This window comes from Neospora caninum, chromosome VIII (assembly GCF_000208865.1).
Source record: "Neospora caninum Liverpool complete genome, chromosome VIII".
Classification (NCBI taxonomy): Eukaryota; Apicomplexa; class Conoidasida; order Eucoccidiorida; family Sarcocystidae; genus Neospora; species Neospora caninum.
Window position 1 is genome coordinate 3,694,155 of NC_018395.1, and position 15,092 is coordinate 3,709,246.

At 51.6% G+C, this 15,092-nt stretch overlaps 3 protein-coding genes and 1 non-coding gene across 4 annotated transcripts; 3 read left to right on the top strand and 1 right to left on the bottom strand.

The window, feature by feature from the left end:
* Positions 1-568: 568 nt before the first annotated feature.
* NCLIV_t100008 lies at positions 569-640 on the bottom strand. The gene has a single exon. It is a non-coding gene; the product is annotated as a tRNA-Asp (tRNA).
* A 2,956-nt stretch (positions 641-3,596) lies between these two features.
* NCLIV_034720 (conserved hypothetical protein) lies at positions 3,597-5,561 on the top strand (the record flags this gene model as incomplete). The annotated part of the gene is made up of 1 exon (XM_003883673.1): positions 3,597-5,561. One exon carries the CDS (start codon positions 3,597-3,599, stop codon positions 5,559-5,561), a length of 1,965 nt encoding a protein of 654 aa, XP_003883722.1.
* Positions 5,562-7,124: 1,563 nt separating this feature from the next.
* NCLIV_034730 (SRS domain-containing protein) lies at positions 7,125-8,237 on the top strand (the record flags this gene model as incomplete). Its single annotated transcript, XM_003883674.1, has 1 exon — positions 7,125-8,237. The coding sequence occupies one exon, from the start codon at positions 7,125-7,127 to the stop codon at positions 8,235-8,237; it is 1,113 nt and encodes a 370-aa protein (XP_003883723.1).
* A 2,544-nt stretch (positions 8,238-10,781) lies between these two features.
* On the top strand, positions 10,782-11,897 carry NCLIV_034731 (SRS domain-containing protein; the record flags this gene model as incomplete). Its single annotated transcript, XM_003883675.1, has 1 exon — positions 10,782-11,897. One exon carries the CDS (start codon positions 10,782-10,784, stop codon positions 11,895-11,897), a length of 1,116 nt encoding a protein of 371 aa, XP_003883724.1.
* Between the last annotated feature and the right edge of the window lie 3,195 nt (positions 11,898-15,092).

Consider the following 15,092-nt stretch of genomic DNA (forward strand, 5'->3'; position numbering starts at 1 on the left):
CCTGTTGGAGTAGCGTGGACCTTCCACACGCTTTTTCTAAGGGTGCATCTACATCTGTGGAGCATGCCAGCTGCCAGTCACGAAAGCATTTCCAAAAAGGTACAAAAATCATTGGTGGTACGCAAGCAGGGGGCTCCTTTCTCAAAATCGGTCCAGATGTTGTTTACGTCCGGGGACCGACGGCACGACTCCGCTGGTTGCAGTGGCCATCGAAAGCCCTGCATAGCGTCGTCGTCTCGTTCCATGAATACCTACGAGTTCTCCCCCGTCTTCTGAAGAGAGAAAGCCAGCGACATGAATAAACGAGATGAGTGGAGGGGATAAATTTAAGGGGGAAGTGTTTGCGGAAAAGCATGAATGGTGTTTGGAAAAAAAGCGAAATTCCATTTTTGAATTAATGGGTAGATTGCCTTCCAGTGCTCGGACCAGGGGTTTCGTTTTCGGACCTCCGAACCGACGAATTGGTCTGTTATTGGCGAGGCCGCTTCCCCTGAAAAAGAAATCAGGAACCTGACAGTATAGCTTATGGGTGTTTATGTATACGGTACAATTCAAATAACACAACTACCTCCGAGACCGGGAATTGAACCCGGGTCTTCCGCGTGACAGGCGGAAATACTAGCCACTATACTATCTCGGACGATCTGCGGGTTCCGCTGAGTATTCCTGTCAATGCTTTGCGTTGGACCGTTTTCCACATTGATACTGATACGAACACGATTGAACTAAGCGACTCCAAAAAATGGTGCTTGTAGTCACAGCACATCCACCCAATGATTCACGGTGTGACTTCATGTTTCACGAAGTCATATCTCGACGCGTTTTTGTGTCATACTATGATCTAACAGCAGCACGGGAGTGCCCACTCCCAGACCAGACACTGGACTCGATTTTTACATGTGACTGGCGAAAATATCAGTCACCGTAACACTCTGTATGGTCGGAACCTTCTGATCAGAGCAATATTTCGGCCTCATAAGAAGTGGGTGTCTTGTATTACAATGTATGAACACACCGTGGCCTCTTGGGGCGCGACCTGAACATGAACGCATGATTCAAGCTAATAATTCCCACGGTTAGTAACTTTAAGGCGGCTTCAGCGTTGCGCTCCTCGAAAGCCAAGTAGAACTCTCATGTGCAAATTAGAGCGAGCGCTCCTTCCACTTGCGGCCACGCTTGGCAACGGGGCACAGCCTCGTGCGTTCTATCGACGTACCCAGGTTTCGTTGCCTCTCGTCGACATCGGACAGGCTCCTCAAGTGCAAGGGTCGACCAAAACGAAGAAGGAACATGAAGAAGATTGGCTCCATGTTTTTTCAAGCCTGAGGAGTGACATTGGTATGCCAAGAGTGTGCAGGAAGATCCACCTAAGCACTAAAGCCACCACTCAGAATCCCTGGTACTCCGTAAAACAGACACGCTTCGCGAACCGGTGTATTTCAGTAGATAGACGGTACTCTTCGCTGCGTGTGACTCCAACTGAACTCGCTCGCTTGGTATTTGTGGGACGCATGCTGTCGATTCTAACCCACTTTACGTTGAATACAACTCAAAAACTAGTTTACTGTCCAAACAATTCTACGAAGATTGTTCCACAACACGACGGTGTCCGGAAACAGACGTATGCCAATCGGCCCGGCATCTGAAGCAGACAAGCGCATCCTCCTAATCAGTGTATGGCCAAGCCAGTGACACGACACGGAATGTTCACAGCCGAACCGTGTTCCTCGAGGAGACAACAATCGGGGTGAGCAAACACTCTTAGGCTCTTCCAAGTTTTGTGACGAAGGATGGCCGGCTGCCTATCGAGATGGGGATAGAAATACAGAAGGAAGCCACATCTCGGTCACAGTGAAAACGATTCATGCTGCATCGGGTCACAAAATACTGGACACACTCTTTCCTCACAGAAGTCGAGTCCGTATGGTCTGGAGCGAAGGCACCGGTACCCTGAGCACCGCAACGAACCGCAGTGACTCAAGTCTCGCCGCCTCAGCGGTGCTCCCAGGAGTGACACCAAATGCCGTAATCGTAGGAGTCTGGGTCTTGTGGATTGTGCACGATAAAACGTTATCTTTTCGATGCAACAAGTGAATGTCATTAACAACCTGCATAGCTTTGTAAAGAAAGGAAATTTGTTCCAGAATCGAGACACAAACCAAAGAGGTGTGCCCCTGTCACCTCGTTGAGTAAGGATCCAACGACGCCCTTCCTCATTTTTACGTTGAAAACATCCAGAGAGAAACGCGGAACTGCTGCAGCACTTCTGACGCTACGTGGTACTTCCAGGATCAGAAGAAGTCATGGCTCAGTCTTTTCAGGCAAAAACGCGTAGTTGCGTCGCCGGTGAGCTGGACTGGCATGCTTGAATACGGTTTTCCGCGTGCTTTGAGCGCTCTCAGGATTGTTTGCCCCTCTACGGCGACCATCTGCAATTTTGAAGCTCATTAGATGCTTGCACACATTTCTTTAAGGGGAAATGACCTGTGTTCAGTGACTGGCAATTTGTCGAAGGCTTGCCGTAATGTCTGACGAGATGCATGCATAGCCAGGCCAGGCCGCATTCGACGCTGTCAAGACACACGCTGTCCTGTTCTCTTGCCTTCGCGGCCAGTTGCCCTTTACACGCGCAGAATATGGTTACTCCTCTTTGTTCGTCGTCCATGTCTTTGTGACACTTCAGGGCCACGAAATTTGCTTTTTCCGTCCTCTTGCTCGACGCACTGGCAGAGGCCAGAGGCCCAGGAGTCGCCTGCTGAGTAACAGTAACTGTTTTGCGCGTCAGTTCTGGGACTCTCGGCTGTCGGAATGATGAGGCAGAATGACGAAGAGCAGGCTCCGTTTCATACAATGCTGATCATCGCACGCGAACGTGGGCGTATGAAATGCAGTTCCTCCCGGAGTTTCGTTTCACTGGCACTGCAGAGGAGGCTACAGAGTTTTGCTGCAGCGCCGGGGCAAAAACGGGGAAGAGCATCAGTATAAAGGCATTCAAGCGCGGTTCCAGGACTAGAAAGTGTCACAGCCTGGTCTACTACTCCCTCTTCGCAGCAGTACTCCATTTCCTTGTATCCCTCTTTTCGTCCAATGCACTGTCACTCCACCGTCACCGCCCTCACCACTTCCATCAGCCTCCAACCACCACCCCGCGGTCTACACGTTCCGTCTCTCTTTCCCCTCTCTTCTTTCTACGTGCTCAGTCGGCTGGTCCTGCTGAACACAGCTTCAGAAAGAAATCCTTCTCCTCGAATACAAAATCCCCTCTTTTTCCCCACCCTAAGGAAGGGCCTCAACTCCCGCTCGACGGAACCGGTTTCGCTACGGCTGGAATACCTGCAGTCGAGGTGTCAAACGAAAACCAATCTGCGGGAGAATCCGATGCAGGGAATTGCTCGACGTCGAAGAAAGATGCCTCAAGCGCGTGCCGATTCCCGGTAGTTCTCGAATCAGAGCAATGGCCGACTCCATTTCGCCCCCGAAGGAGCGACAGTTATTTCCGGGGAAAATTCCTCAAGCGCGCATCTGCTTTCGTCTCGGCCCTACCGTTGACTTCTGCCGCCTTTCTTGGGCGCATCCCCTCCCACAGTTCATTTCGAATGAACGGCTCCGTCTCCCCACGATTGTCTATGCCAAAGGCACACGGTGAAACATGCTCGCCTGGCACACGGCTGCACTTCAGTTCGTGCGCATCAGAGCTCCAACGAACGGCTGCCTCGCGCTGGTTCTGGAAAGGGCACTGCACAAAGAAGAATTGTTTTTCAGATTCACGGTGCAATGAAACTGTTTCCGTGGCGGCATCTTGTTTCCGATCCACTCGGGCACCTTCTTTGCTGGGCAATTGTGGTGTTTCTTCTTCTCGACGATTCGCTGCTGACCCTTCTTGGGGCCTCCTTTCTGCTGCGCCGATGATGGATTACACGAACCGTCACTGGCGGCACCTGATCAGTTTGATGTCTCGACGTGTGACTTTGTATACAGAGATGGTGTCGGTACCGCCGGCTCCTTGTGAATCTTCCGAGTGCTCTCAAGACCTTCCGCCTTCCATCAAACGGAAACTCTGGGAGGAAATCAGCAGCCTTTCCACCGTGCCTAACCACGTTGTTCTCCAGGTCGGCGTGGGAAGCGTCGCGAGTGCCATTGCAGTTGCTCGTGCATTCAATAGTCACGAATTTAGCGAGAACAGAGGGCAATGCGAGCAGGGGACAGGGACGGGAAGGCAACGAACGTTTTCAGTCAATCTAAACTGTGGATGCCCCAGTCCACGTGTTGCCAAGGGATCGTTCGGTCTTATCCTTATGGAAGATCCTAAGCGAGTCGCAGAGATCTGCCAGGTTCTTCTCGATGGTGCTAACAGTAGAGAGAGCCAGCAGGGGCGCAACGTAGCAGACGAGGCGACGGGAATGTGTGCAGGAGGAGACACGATGAATAGAATGGCTAAGACTGATGAGGTCCTACGAATGGACAATTCAGCAGTGTCTGTTAAGTGTCGGGTGGGAATCGAAGAAGACAGACGGTTTTTGAGATCTGGAAGCAACCTGTTCTCCGCGACAACTTTCTCCTCGTCTTCAACGTGCACCTATGAGAAGCTTGCTTCATTCATTGCTACAGTAACTGAGGCATCCCCAGTCCGTCATTTCATAATTCATGCTCGTCCTGGAATCCTGGTGGGCAAATTGTCACCAAAAGAGAACCTTCAAATTCCGCAACGCAGGCCCGAGTGGGTGTACAGGCTCTGCCAGGACTTTCCAAATGTATCATTCACATTCAACGGCGGCGTCAAGTCATTCCATGAGGCCGAAGGCCACTTGCTCAACACAAATGATAAGCTCGGTGGCGTTATGGTAGGGCGAGATATCCTTGATAGGCCATGGTACTGGGGTTCTTGCGCTGACGCATTTATCGCTGCTCAGGACGAAAGACGCAGTAGGCAGTGTACTTCGAGCATCGAAGACGGTTCAGAAGGCAACAGAGCCGGTCCACCCCAGGACCAGAGGAGAGGGTCAGTTGCAGGTCGACAAACGGTAGAAGCGTCTGTTCCAGGGGAAGATATGAAGAAGAACGTGTCCTTGAAGAAAGGAAGGCAAAATGAAGGGGTGAGCCGGGCGGAGGTGGTGGAGCAGTACGCTTGCTACGTCGAGGAAGTAGAGAAGACTCAGGGGCCAGGGAGTACAGCACATCAACAGAAAGTGGGAAGTGATCGTGCTAGAAAACACACCACAGACGGAGGGCGAATCATACTGAGCAGGCGTGCGTCGTTGCTAAAGCCGCTGTTGAATCTGTTCGCCGGCGAACCAGGAAGCCGTGCGTTTAAGCAGAGGCTTCAGGCTGCATGTGACAGTCGAAACAGTCATCTTGCTGTAGAGAGTCGGTCATCAGTATGCACGAGGCCAGAGAGAGAACGCGGAGAAACACAGGCAGGTGAATACACGAGGCAGATAGTTTCCACGAAGGCAAGTAGGATTCGGTTTCCAAGGCCGGAACCAACAGGAGAGATCATTCGTCGGGCCTTGGAAGTCTTTCCGTCGGACGTTCTCGAACACCGACAGAGTGGCGAGACATGACACGCTATAGTGGTGTCATTTTTGCAGACACTGCGGGGGGGCGGGGTGGGGGGGAGGGGTTTGGGGCATCTTCTATTTGGCCGTGAATTTAAAGAAAATAATGGGGATTGGTGGGTAACGTTAACGGACTTCCCTCTTGACGTACATTTCTGTGTTGCCTGTGCAATCTACCAGAAACCCTGTGCAACTGCATTCAACTGAATGTTGTTTAGGGCAATCAGAAAGAGGTGAAATTTTTTTGCAAGCTCCTGTGACGAGAGGTGTTCGCGGTTGCGTGTGAACGGTCTCGCAGCCTCCATGGTGCTGGAACGGCTGACTAGGCGAGCACACCAAATGAATGGAGACTCAGCTTCTCTTGTTTCCTCTCCTCCCGCGTCAGAACCGGACTGAACTTTGAATAAACACTTTACGCTGGTTTCTTGGGGTAAAAGCATGGTTTGTACGCTGCGCTGGTACGGCCGAACAGTGGATAGGAGCGGACGAAGGTTCAAATGAATAGGTGCCGGGAGAAGAACCTCCGGATGAAACAAACCTGCACAGTCGTGTCGAACAATGGAAGCGCAAGTGCGTTTTCGACATCCATCACTCGGATTCTCTTAGAAAGCCTGACCGTGGCCGTGATACCGATGTGTTTTTTTTTCTCATGGCCAATCCCAAGCATTTTCGAGTTTAATGGATGGAGGGGCCATATCTGCGCTGGGTGTATGCGGTGGACCATAGTTCAACAACTGAATATGACTAGTCCCTCATTGGAGATCCTTGCAGTAATGCTTGTCTCTTGATCGCTAAATGAACGGACAAAACAGTGCTGGGGCAGGAGCACTCTAGTTCTGGCTAAGGAGAGCAGGGTCCGCGTTCGGGAACGGTGCTTGACTGTGGCACTCAGGTTTTGTCTGTTCTTCCTCGCTGGTCGTCGACATAGAGGGTCTTGGATACATTGATTCCAATCAAAAAGAGGTTTCTAAGGAGTGACACGATACACTTTTTGTGTGAGTCCTGGAATTTATTTCGGGAACCCCCGCCCTGACAAATGAATAGAGTTCTTAGCGCCCCGGGCACTCTTGCCCCCCCTTAGTTTGGCGGCCCGCCCCGGTATAGAGAGGGGTACTGGGAAACCGTCCGCGCTTCAGGCGAACGACTGCCACCACATTCCATTTTCCAGGTACAAAGAAACTCCCTGGAAGAAACTGAGCATAAACCGGATCAAACGAGAGTAAGTAGAATCTATCTGAGCTCTTTGTACATTGTCCTTGGCCCTGCGAAAAGAATGGTCGGCTCGTGATCTGAGCACAGGCACCGCCCCCCAAGAAAAAGTGCAGGACAGGGTAGGGTGTACGACTTTCGGGGAGGTGGACGATCGAGACCTCGAAAAACCGACGAATTTGTCGCCGTCCATCAAGCTGGGTTACACCCCAGCACGGGCACTGATTCGCCGTAGGTGAACATATTTTCTGGGATCCTTATCATAACACGAGCTTCAATAGCTGTTTTACTCGAAGGCACATCGGCCGCGTTGCTTCGAGGGACTTGTGGATTTACATATAAACTGGTTTTTTGGCAGTCATGGAGCGGAATCATTTCGTTGCAGGGCTGGCGGGTCCGGCGTGTGGCGTGTTGTTCCTTCTTTTCGTAACATGTCTGTGCCAGGCGTCGAGGGCCATGGAAGACCAGGCGACGGCAATTGTTCCTAACTGCGCCGTGTCAGATAATGGTACTGCCTGTGATTGTAATGAGCCCACAGGTACGGGTAGAACAGCGGAATTCACTCCCAGTGCATCCCTGACAGAGTCTAAAAATACAATTAGCATCCAGTGTCCCAACCAATACGAATTCAGGCCCACTGAAAAATCGAAGGTATGCTCTGTGGGTGAAGATAAAAATGCACAGGACCTGGAAACCTGCAATCAAGGCAACGTCAAAATTGAAAAGTTCTTAAATCCACCCCCAACAAGTTCGCCAGAATGGATTGCAAGCGGCGCCGGTCAAACAACACATTCTTTAACCCTTCCGAAATCTAATTTCCCATTGACTAACAAGAAATTCTTCGTCGGTTGCCAAGAACAGGAAGGCCGTGTGAACCGGCTGCTGGAAAGAACCCCTGCAAAGAAATCATGCGTGGTGACCGTGCAAGTGGAGGCCAAGAAATCGTCGCTGCACGAGAACGTCCTCACTTGCGGCTACGGCGCAAACAGCAACACCGAAAAAACACCGGTGGCGACGCTGACTTCCGACAACAACGCACTGACTATCGTTTGCGGCTCAGAAGGCCAACTCCATCCGACTGGGACACCGACGACTGCCTTCCTCTGCGACATCTCCACAGAGGAGTGTTCGACAGCCGTAAAACTGACTGACGTGTTTCCTAACTTCAAAGAAGCCTGGATTACAGTGGAAGGGGAAACAGGCAGCAACAAGCTTGTGATCCCCGAGGACGGCTTCCCCGAGGAGGACAAAATGATTCTGTTGGGATGCAGCCTCAAGACGGCCTCAGGTGAGGACAGTAAGAAGAAGCAGAACACAACTGTACAGGAGGAGCCTACGTGTAAGGTGAAGGTGGTTATCCCTGCTGGAGGTAGGGCTTCTGCGGCGGCCTCAGGCCCGAGCTCTCCGATGTATGCGTTCGCTGTGGGATTTCTCTCTCTTGTGGTTTCTGGTGCATACTTGACTTCGTACTAGACATTTGTGAGAGGCAACTTTGTTGTCCAGTTTTGTTTTCATCTCCTGTGGTATGCCTTCGCGGCAGCTGTCTTGTTTGCGCGGTGGTGTGGTGGGGAAACAGGTGGATGGAAGTAAAGCATATCAATCTTGGGTTTTCCGTCGTTTTTTTAAGGAAGTCTATTTCGCTTTACAGACTCTACTTTGAACTGTCGCTTACTAATCCATGCGGGTCCGTCCATCCTTCTGAGGCTCTTGAAATGGACAGCTGAGCACTGCCTGTTGGATGCGTGTTTGGATCGAAGAAGGTAGGCGGTTTCTGGGGTCCGGAGGGGAGCAACTTGTTACCCGCGTCAGTACTCGCCTCTTCTTCCAGGTGCACGTATGAGAAGGTCGCTGCGATCTCTGTTCTATTAGTTGTGTTGTCCGGAATGCGTTATTTCATAATGCATGCCCCTCCTGGAATAGTGGTAGGTATCTTGTCACCGTAGGACAGCCCTCACCCCTGCAACACACGCGCCAGGGTGTGCACAGGCTCTGCATCGCCATTCCAACTGTATCGGTCACACTTAACTCGGTGTCATTTCAAGTGGCAGATGATCACTCAGTCAACACCATGATAAGCTCACTGGCGTCATGGGCGGCGGAGAAATGCTTGAAAGCCTAGATGGTTCTGGGGCTATCACGTCGACAGTTCTAGTGCTGTGGAAGAGGGATGTGTTAAGGGTTGGACTTCGAACACCGATGACCACCTAGAAGGCAACAATGCTGTTCCCGCCCAGAGCCACAAGCGAGGGCTAGACGCAGGTCGGAGAGCGGTAGCAGAATCAGGTTCAGGCGCCGAGGTGAAGAGGAATGACTCTTGGGAAGGTCTGACAAAAACTGAAGGGGTGACCAGGACTGAGGTGGTGGAGCAGTACGCTTGGTACGTCGAGGAAGTGGAGAAAAATCTCAGGGAGTTAGGCACACAGCAGATGAACAGCAAATGGGAACAGATCAAAACAGGAAACACACCACAGAAGCAGGGAAAGTGATACCGACCATTCGAACGTTGTTGCTCAGGCGCTGTTCAATCTGTTCGCCGGCGTACCAGGAAGTCGTGAGTTTAAGCAGACGCTTCAGGCTGCCTGTGGCACACCAGATATTATTCTTGTTGTTGCGAGTCGGCCATTAGCAGGACCAAACCTCCAGAGAGGACGAGGATATAGCCAGACAGGTGAACACACCAGGCAGTTTGTTGCGGCGACTGCTGGTTCGATTCGTGTTTTCCCAGGCTGGAGTCGACAGGAGAGACCGCTGGCCGGGCGGTGGAAGTTATTCCAATGGCTGTTCTTCCATGTCGACAGGATTGCAACACCTGACGCCCTCGAATTGACTACCGTCTAGGAAAATGGCATCAGAGCCTTCCTCTTTTTTTTTGACACTAAATGGAGAGGAAAGGGTGAGGCTTTGGCTGTTGGGTTGACGGGACCTTCTTCCTGAGATATCTTTCTGCGATGCTTGAGCGAACGAAACAGACACCGTGTTAACAATCAGTTCAACTGACTGTTCTTCTTGGAGGCCAGTAAAAAGTGATGTTTCTTTTCAGGCTTTTCTCAGACTCGTGTGACGTGAGGTGTTCGCGACTGCGGGTGGCCGGTGTCGCCACGCCCGACACGCTATAGTGGCTGACTAGACGTACACAACAAATGCGTGCAGACCCTTAGTTCCCCTTAGCGTTGTGGTTTGCCTTTGTTGCCCCTTTTCTTGGTAGGGAACATGAAGGGCCAAGGCAGTGTCGGGTGAGGCGCACCCTCCTCCTGCCGGCTACTGAAATAGATGTCTGGGTTCGGTACTGCTGTTCCTCGGCGGCGTTGACGTTCTGTCGTGGACGATTCACTGCCTTCTGGTTGGCAACATGGAGTGAGCTACGGAACTCAGAAATGACACAGAAAAGGGTTGCGAGAGAGTGGTAAGACGGAACCGTTTGAGCCCAGAATTTTGTTGGTCAGGACCCTGCGCCAGGCAAATGAAAATGCGGCAAAAAAAAGGGACTCCGACACGACTGGCCCAATTCCGCTTAGGTGACCGTCCCCGTTCATCGAGTGAGAGAGAGTGAAGATATCTGCGGCGATGCATTGCCTCTACATTCATTTCTCCAGGTACACCAGAACGCCCTGAGAACAAGTAAGCATAATTCGGACCAAAGCGAAGTAAGTAGAACCTATCTGCGCCTTTGCACGTTCCTTAGCCTCGCGAAAAATTGATTGGTTCGTTTCTCTGCTCATGCACAGATCCCCAGCGAATAGCAAGACGGCGTCGCGTGTGCCACTCTAGTACCCGCCTTTTACTCGCCGCATCGCCACAGTTGGACGATCGACGGTTACAGAAAGCGGGCGAATCTGCCGCCGTCCGTCACGCTGGGCCACCCCCCAGGGCATGCTCTGTTCCGCGAAGGATTGAGGACCTATTTTCCTGATTCCTGACCGTCACTGGTTTCAATAGCAGTTTCTCTCCACGATCCGTCGAATCTTTACTGTTCGCGGGTTTTTGTTGACATAAATATAGACTGTGTTTCGGGAAGTCATGGAGCGGAAGAGTTTCTTTTCAAGCCTGGCGCGGCCGGCGGTTGGTGTCCTGTTGATTTTTTTCGCAGCATGTCTGTGCCGGTTGTCGATGGCCCAGATTAACCGGCCTACATCTATACCGATTGCGCCCACGTGCGATGTGACAGAGAATGGTACTGCCTGTGTTTGCGAAGAATCAGTTAAGGGCCGTGCACAAGAATCTGCCTCCAGCGCAACCCTGTCGGAGTCTCACAATACAATTAGCGTCCAGTGTCCCGAACAATACGGCTTCGTGCCCAGTGATGGAACGAAGGTATGCTCTGTGGATACAGATACAAATGCGACGGACCTGGGAACCTGTAACACACACAACGAAAAAATTGAAGCGTTCTTAAATCCAGTCCCAGCAAGTCCGCCACAGTGGAGCGCAAGCGACACTACTACAACGCCGCATTCTTTATCCCTTCCACAATCTCATTTCCCATTGACTGACAAGAAATTCTTCGTAGGTTGCCTAGAACAGGAAGACCGTCTGAACAAGCTGCTGCAAGGAACCCCTCCAAAGAAATCATGCGTGGTGACTGTGCAAGTGGAGGCCAAGAAATCGTCGCTGCACGAGAACGTCCTCACTTGCGGCTACGGCGCAAACAGCAACACCGAAAAAACACCGGTGGCGACGCTGACTTCCGACAACAACGCACTGACTATCGTTTGCGGCTCAGAAGGCCAACTGCAGCCGAGTGGGAAGCCGACGACTGCCTTCCTCTGCGACATCTCCACAGAGGAGTGTTCGACGGCCGTAAAACTGACTGACGTGTTTCCTAACTTCACAGAAGCCTGGATTACAGTGGAAGGGGAAACAGGCAGCAACAAGCTTGTGATCCCCGAGGACGGCTTCCCCGAGGAGGACAAAATGATTATGTTGGGATGCAGCCTCAAGACGGTCTCAGGTGATGACAAGAAGAAGAACGAGAACACAACTGTACAGGAGGAGCCTACGTGTAAAGTAAAGGTGGTTATCCCCGCTGGAGGGAGGTCTTCTGCGGCGGCGTCAGGCCCGAGCTCTCCGATGTATGCCGTCGCTGTTGGATTGCTATCTCTTGTGGTTTCTAGTACATTCTTGACTTCGCACTAGACATTTGTGAGAGGCAAACTCTCTTGTCCAGTTTGTTTTCCTCTCCTGTGGTATACCTTCGCGGCAGCTGTTTTCTTTGCGCGGTGGTGTGTTGGAGAACCCTTTACATGGGAAGTGGTGTATAGTGGTTTTGGTCTTCTCGCTGTATTACCATCCGCTTTTTTCTCTCTTGCAAACTCTTATGTGCGTTGTTTCTTCCTAATGCACGCGGGTTGCTCCATCCGTCAGAGGCTCTATGAATGGGCAATTCAGCAGTGTCTGTTAATCGTCGGGTGGGGATCAAAGAAGACAGACTGCGTTTGCGAACTGGAGGCAACCTGTTCCCCGGGACAACTCTCTCCTCGTCTTCAACGTGCACCGATGAGAAGCTTGCTTCATTCATTGCTACAGTAACTGAGGCATCCCCAGTCCGTCGTTTTTTTTCATAATTCATGCTCGTCCTGGGATCCTGGTGGGCAAATTGTCACCAAGAGAGAACCTTCAAATTCCGCAACGCAGGCCCGAGTGGGTGTACGGGCTCTGCCAGGACTTTCCAAATGTATCATTCACATGCAACGGCGGTGTCAAGTCATTCCAAGAGGCCGAAGGCCACTTGCTCAACACAAATGATAAGCTCGATGGCGTTATGGTAGGGCGAGATATGCTTGATAGCCCAATGGTACTGGGGTTCTAGCGCTGACGCTTTTATTGCTTCTCAGGACGAAAGACGCAGTAGGCACTGCACATCGAGCATCGAAGACGGTTCAGAAGGCAACAGAGCCGGTCCACCCCAGGACCAGAGGAGAGGTTTAGTTGCACGTCGACAAACGGTAGAAGCATCTGGTTCCGGAAGGGATGTGAGCAAGAATGGACCATGGGAGACACTAAGAGGAACTGCAGTGATGACCAGGGCGGAGGAGTTCGACCAGTACGCTTGCTACTTCGAGGAAGCTGAGGGAGTTAGGCGCACAGCAGATGAACAGCAAATGGGAACAGATCAAAAAAGGAAACACACCACAGAAGCCTCGTCGCTAAAGCTGCTGTTGAATCTGTTCGCCGGTGAACCAGGAAATCGTGCGTCTAAGCAGAGGCTTCAGGCTGCATGTGACAGTCGAAACAGTCATCTTGCTGTAGAGAGTCGGTCATCAGTATGCACGAGGCCAGAGAGAGAACGCGGCGAAACACAGGCAGGTGAATACACGAGGCAGATAGTCGCCACGAAAGCAAGTGGGATTCGGTTTCCAAGGCCGGAACTAACAGGGGAGATCATTCGTCGGGCCTTGGAAGTCTTTCCATCGGACGTTCTCGAACACCGACAGAGTGGCGATACCTGACACGCTGTAGTGGTGTCATTTTTGCAGATACTGCGGGGGGGCGGGGGGGTTTGGGGCATCTTCTATTTGGCCGTGAATTTAAAGAAAATAATGGGGATTGGTGGGTAACGTTAACGGACTTCCCTCTTGACGTACATTTCTGTGTTGCCTGTGCAATCTACCAGAAACCCTGTGCAACTGCATTCAACTGAATGTTGTTTAGGGCAATCAGAAAGAGGTGAATTTTTTTTGCAAGCTCCTGTGACGAGAGGTGTTCGCGGTTGCGTGTGAACGGTCTCGCAGCCTCCATGGTGCTGGAACGGCTGACTAGGCGAGCACACCGTATGAGTGGAGACTCAGCTTCTCTTGTTTCCTCTCCTCCCGCGTCAGATCCGGACTGAACTTCGAGTAAACACTTTACGCTGGTTTCTTGGGGTAAAAGCATAGTTTGTACGCTGCGCTGGTACGGCCGAACAGTGGATAGGAGCGGACGAAGGTTCAAATGAATAGGTGCCGGGAGAAGAACCTCCGAACGAAACAGACCTGCACAGTCGTGTCGAACAATGGAAGCGCAAGTGCGTTTTCGACATCCATCACTCCGGATTCTCTTAGAAAGCCTGACCGTGGCCGTGATACCGATGTGTTTTTTTTTCTCATGGCCAATCCCAAGCATTTTCGAGTTTAATGGATGGAGGGGCCATGTCTGCGCTGGGTGTATGCGTTGGACCCCAGTTCAACACCTGAATGTGACTAGTTCCTCAGTGGAGATCCTGTCGGTTTTGCTTTTTTCGTGGTCGCTAAATGAACGCACAAGACAGTGCTGGGGCAGGAGCACTCTAGTTCTGGCTAAGGAGAGCAGGGTCCGTGTTCGGGAACGGTGCTTGACTGCGGCACTCAGGTTTTGCCTGTTCTTCCTCGCTGGTCGTCGACATAGAGGGTTTTGGATACATTGAGTCCAATCAAAAAAAGGTTACTAGGGAGTGACACGATACACTTTTTGTGTGAGTCCTGGAATTTATTTCGGGACCCCCCCGCCCTGACAAATGAATACAGTTCTTGGCGCCCTGGGCACACTTGCCCCCCCTTAGTTAGGCGGCCCGCCCCGGTATAGAGAGGGTACTCCGAAACCGTGCGCGCTTCAGGCGAACGACTGCCACCACATTCCATTTTCCAGGTACAAAGAAACTCCCTGGAAGAAACTGAGCATAAACCGGATCAAACGAGAGTAAGTAGAATCTATCTGAGCTCTTTGTACATTGTCCTTGGCCCTGCGAAAAGAATGGTCGGCTCGTGATCTGAGCACAGGCACCGCCCCCCAAGAAAAAGTGCAGGACAGGGTAGGGTGTACGACTTTCGGGGAGGTGGACGATCGAGACCTCGAAAAACCGACGAATTTGTCGCCGTCCATCAAGCTGGGTTACACCCCAGCACGGGCACTGATTCGCCGTAGGTGAACATATTTTCTGGGATCCTTATCATAACACGAGCTTCAATAGCTGTTTTACTCGAAGGCACATCGGCCGCGTTGCTTCGAGGGACTTGTGGATTTACATATAAACTGGTTTTTTGGCAGTCATGGAGCGGAATCATTTCGTTGCAGGGCTGGCGGGTCCGGCGTGTGGCGTGTTGTTCCTTCTTTTCGTAACATGTCTGTGCCAGGCGTCGAGGGCCATGGAAGACCAGGCGACGGCAATTGTTCCTAACTGCGCCGTGTCAGATAATGGTACTGCCTGTGATTGTAATGAGCCCACAGGTACGGGTAGAACAGCGGAATTCACTCCCAGTGCATCCCTGACAGAGTCTAAAAATACAATTAGCATCCAGTGTCCCAACCAATACGAATTCAGGCCCACTGAAAAATCGAAGGTATGCTCTGTGGGTGAAGATAAAAATGCACAGGACC